This window comes from Entelurus aequoreus, linkage group LG08, assembly GCF_033978785.1.
Source record: "Entelurus aequoreus isolate RoL-2023_Sb linkage group LG08, RoL_Eaeq_v1.1, whole genome shotgun sequence".
In the NCBI taxonomy this organism is placed as follows: domain Eukaryota; kingdom Metazoa; phylum Chordata; class Actinopteri; order Syngnathiformes; family Syngnathidae; genus Entelurus; species Entelurus aequoreus.
The window spans coordinates 78,707,258-78,710,089 of NC_084738.1; the positions used below are offsets into that span (position 1 = coordinate 78,707,258).

The following is a 2,832-nucleotide window of genomic DNA, read 5'->3' on the forward strand; positions in this document are numbered from 1 at the left end:
ATACCTGTAAAATTTGCAAAAAAAAAGCTACAATGCTAATATCAGAATGCTAATGATTGTGCCACTAAAAAAATTAACTACTACACCCCTGGTATACGGAGCCCCTAAAGGGACATGGGAATTTTTTTTTTTTAGACATGTATCTCGTGGCCACGAGAAAGTATCTCGTGGCCACGAGAAACTTTCTCGTGGCCACGAGAAACTTTTTCTAAAAAAAAAAAATATATATATTTTTTTTTTTTTTTTTTTTTTTTTTAATAAAAAGTTTCTCGTGCGCACGAGAAACTTTCTCGAGGCCACGAGAAACTTTCTCGAGGCCACGAGAAACTTTCTCGAGGCCACGAGAAACTTTCTCGAGGCCACGAGAAACTTTCTCGAGGCCACGAGAAAACATTGGATGCGTGCGCACGAGAGAGCGCGTGGTTTGAGGTGCGTGTTAAAATGGCAGTGCAGGAGTTAATTCGGCTCTATTTCCAACTCGGACTTCACTGTAAGGACATTGCTGCTTTGCTTGCTAGTCGTCATCGCTATATTGTGTCTGAAAGACATTTAAAACGAATTATGAAGGCATGTAGTCTGTTTCGGCGCAAAGGATACACCTCTTTGGATCGCGTGGTAGATTTCATTCACCAGCAGTTACAAACAAGTGGCCAGCTGTGTGGATATAGGTGGATGTACACTAAATGCAAGGAGGATGGATTACACGTCAAGAAAGAAGAGGTGCGCTTAATTCTTAAAGAACTTGACCCAAGGGGCGTTGAACTCAGAGGAAGGAGACGGCTCCATCGTCGAAACTATTTCGCAAAAGGGCCCAATTATATTTGGCACTTTGACTCTTATGACAAACTGAAACCATTTGGTATCTGTATAAACGGCTGTATTGACGGATTTTCCCGGAAAATTATCTGGATGAATGCATTTACGACCAGCAGTGACCCAACAGTCATTGGAGGCTACTATATGGAGGCAGTGAAGAAATTTGGTGGTTGTCCGAGGATTGTCAGGGGCGATCGGGGCACTGAAAATGTTAAAGTCAGAGACTTTCAGCGTTTTCTCCGTCGCAACATTCATGACGGCTCTGGTATTGACAGCTACATCGAAGGGGCAAGCACAGCAAATCAGCGCATAGAGAGTTGGTGGGGTTTCCTCAGAAGAGAATCAATGGAATTCTACATCTCTATGTTCACTGACCTGAAGGACCGTGGTTTGTTCGGTGGTACATACTTGGACCGAGGTCTAATTCAGTTCTGCTTTATGAGCTTCATTCAGGTAAGCGACAATGCATTGTTTTATCTATTTTTCCAAGCAGTCTGCAGAGATGGAATGAATCAACAGTACAACAGTGCCATCTAATGGAAAAACTACTGAATTACAACATTTTCATCCTAAATTGAGGCCCACAAATGTTCGTTTTTTTCTTTTAACATCCTTCCATGAGCAGACAGTGGGTGTGAATATTAGCATCATGTCCATGTGTCTTCTTAATTACTGTTATTGGTGTCCTACGATACCATATTAATTCATCATCAGTGTCGGGGGGGGGGGGGGATTTGGTAGCCCTAATCTGCCCCCCCCCCCAGTACAAGCATAGTGGGCAGCAAACACTGTTTTATTCATTTATGTTTATTAATTTATGTATTTATGCTTGCCCTTTTCCACTCAACTTTATCAAAAACCTCAAGATTTAACATAGATTTTTTCAAGTCATCTCATAACTAAATTAAAGAGCACATGATGAGAATAACAAATTGCATATTAATTTACTTTTCTTTCTCTCTGTACTATTTTTCCAGGATGAATTAGACGAGACCATCAATGTGTGGGATGCACATGTCATCAGACCATCAAAGAATGACAGGGTGCCCAGTGGTCGCCCCCGAATCATGTACATGTTCCCAGAACTCTACACAACTTGTGATTGCATTTCCCCAGTGGAGAGAGCTGATGTACAGTTGTGTCAGAGTAACTGCACATTTCGACCAGCAGTGCCATGTGACACAGACATCTACAACATCTGCAACATTCTGATGGCAGAGTCACGGCTGCATCTTCCAGCTGATGCTTATCAAGCATTGGATCTGTACCTGCACCTGAGGAATGAGATAACATCTGCTCTCTAATTTGAGATTAAATTTTATTCAGATTATTCAGGGCTACAACATGTCCACACTGACTACACTTGAACAGTGCTATGCCACAAACATTAAGAACATTTTGCAGCAAAACTGAGGTGCAAATAGGATTGATATGTCACTATATCCACACTGACTACAAAGAGAAACAAAGCAGGACATGAAAGAGGAAATCAACAGAACTTAACAACCATATGAAATGTATTGTACTTGCATTGAACAGGAATTTCTTTGTTGAATGATGACAAAAATTCTGAACATCATTCAGAGTCACAATTGTATAAAAGATGCACATGAGAAAATGTAATATTTGTACAAAAAGGGACTTTCACCTATGAGAACAGACCCTGCTGACTTATCAAAATTATTAAACTTAAACTGTCTTGTGGAAAAAAATTGAATCTCAATGTACTAACAATTTACAGAAAAAATAAGAAAATAAAACAATTTAAGAAATGTAAACGGTCTCTGTTTTAATAAGAACAATAAATGGAAATCTGTAGAAACAGTTTTGCATCAGACAAATGCCATAATAACCTCAGTGTAGAAGATAGATGTGCTTTCCATTCACTACACAATATCCATTGTGAAGCAGTCGCCAGACAAGACATTATCAAATTCTTTGCGAAACTCAGGGTATGTGCTGTAAGTGCATGGTAACTCAAGAACTGCTCCACACGTGTGTGCTACAGGCCTGCGA

The 2,832-nt window shown here is 40.1% G+C and overlaps 1 protein-coding gene across 1 annotated transcript; it reads left to right on the forward strand.

Moving 5' to 3' along the window:
• The first annotated feature begins 468 nt into the window (after positions 1-468).
• Positions 469-2,546, forward strand: LOC133655241 (uncharacterized). The gene is made up of 2 exons (XM_062055214.1): positions 469-1,269; positions 1,794-2,546. Exons 1-2 carry the CDS (start codon positions 562-564, stop codon positions 2,118-2,120), a joined length of 1,035 nt encoding a protein of 344 aa, XP_061911198.1. The 5' UTR covers positions 469-561; the 3' UTR covers positions 2,121-2,546.
• Positions 2,547-2,832: the final 286 nt, after the last annotated feature.

Bases quoted from the DNA above. Each gene is read 5' to 3' on its own strand.
- LOC133655241 (XM_062055214.1), top strand. From the start codon at position 562: ATGAAGGCATGTAGTCTGTTTCGGCGCAAAGGATACACCTCTTTGGAT. The intron at 1,270-1,793 runs GTAAGCGACAAT...CTATTTTTCCAG, and splicing joins GCTTTATGAGCTTCATTCAG to GATGAATTAGACGAGACCAT.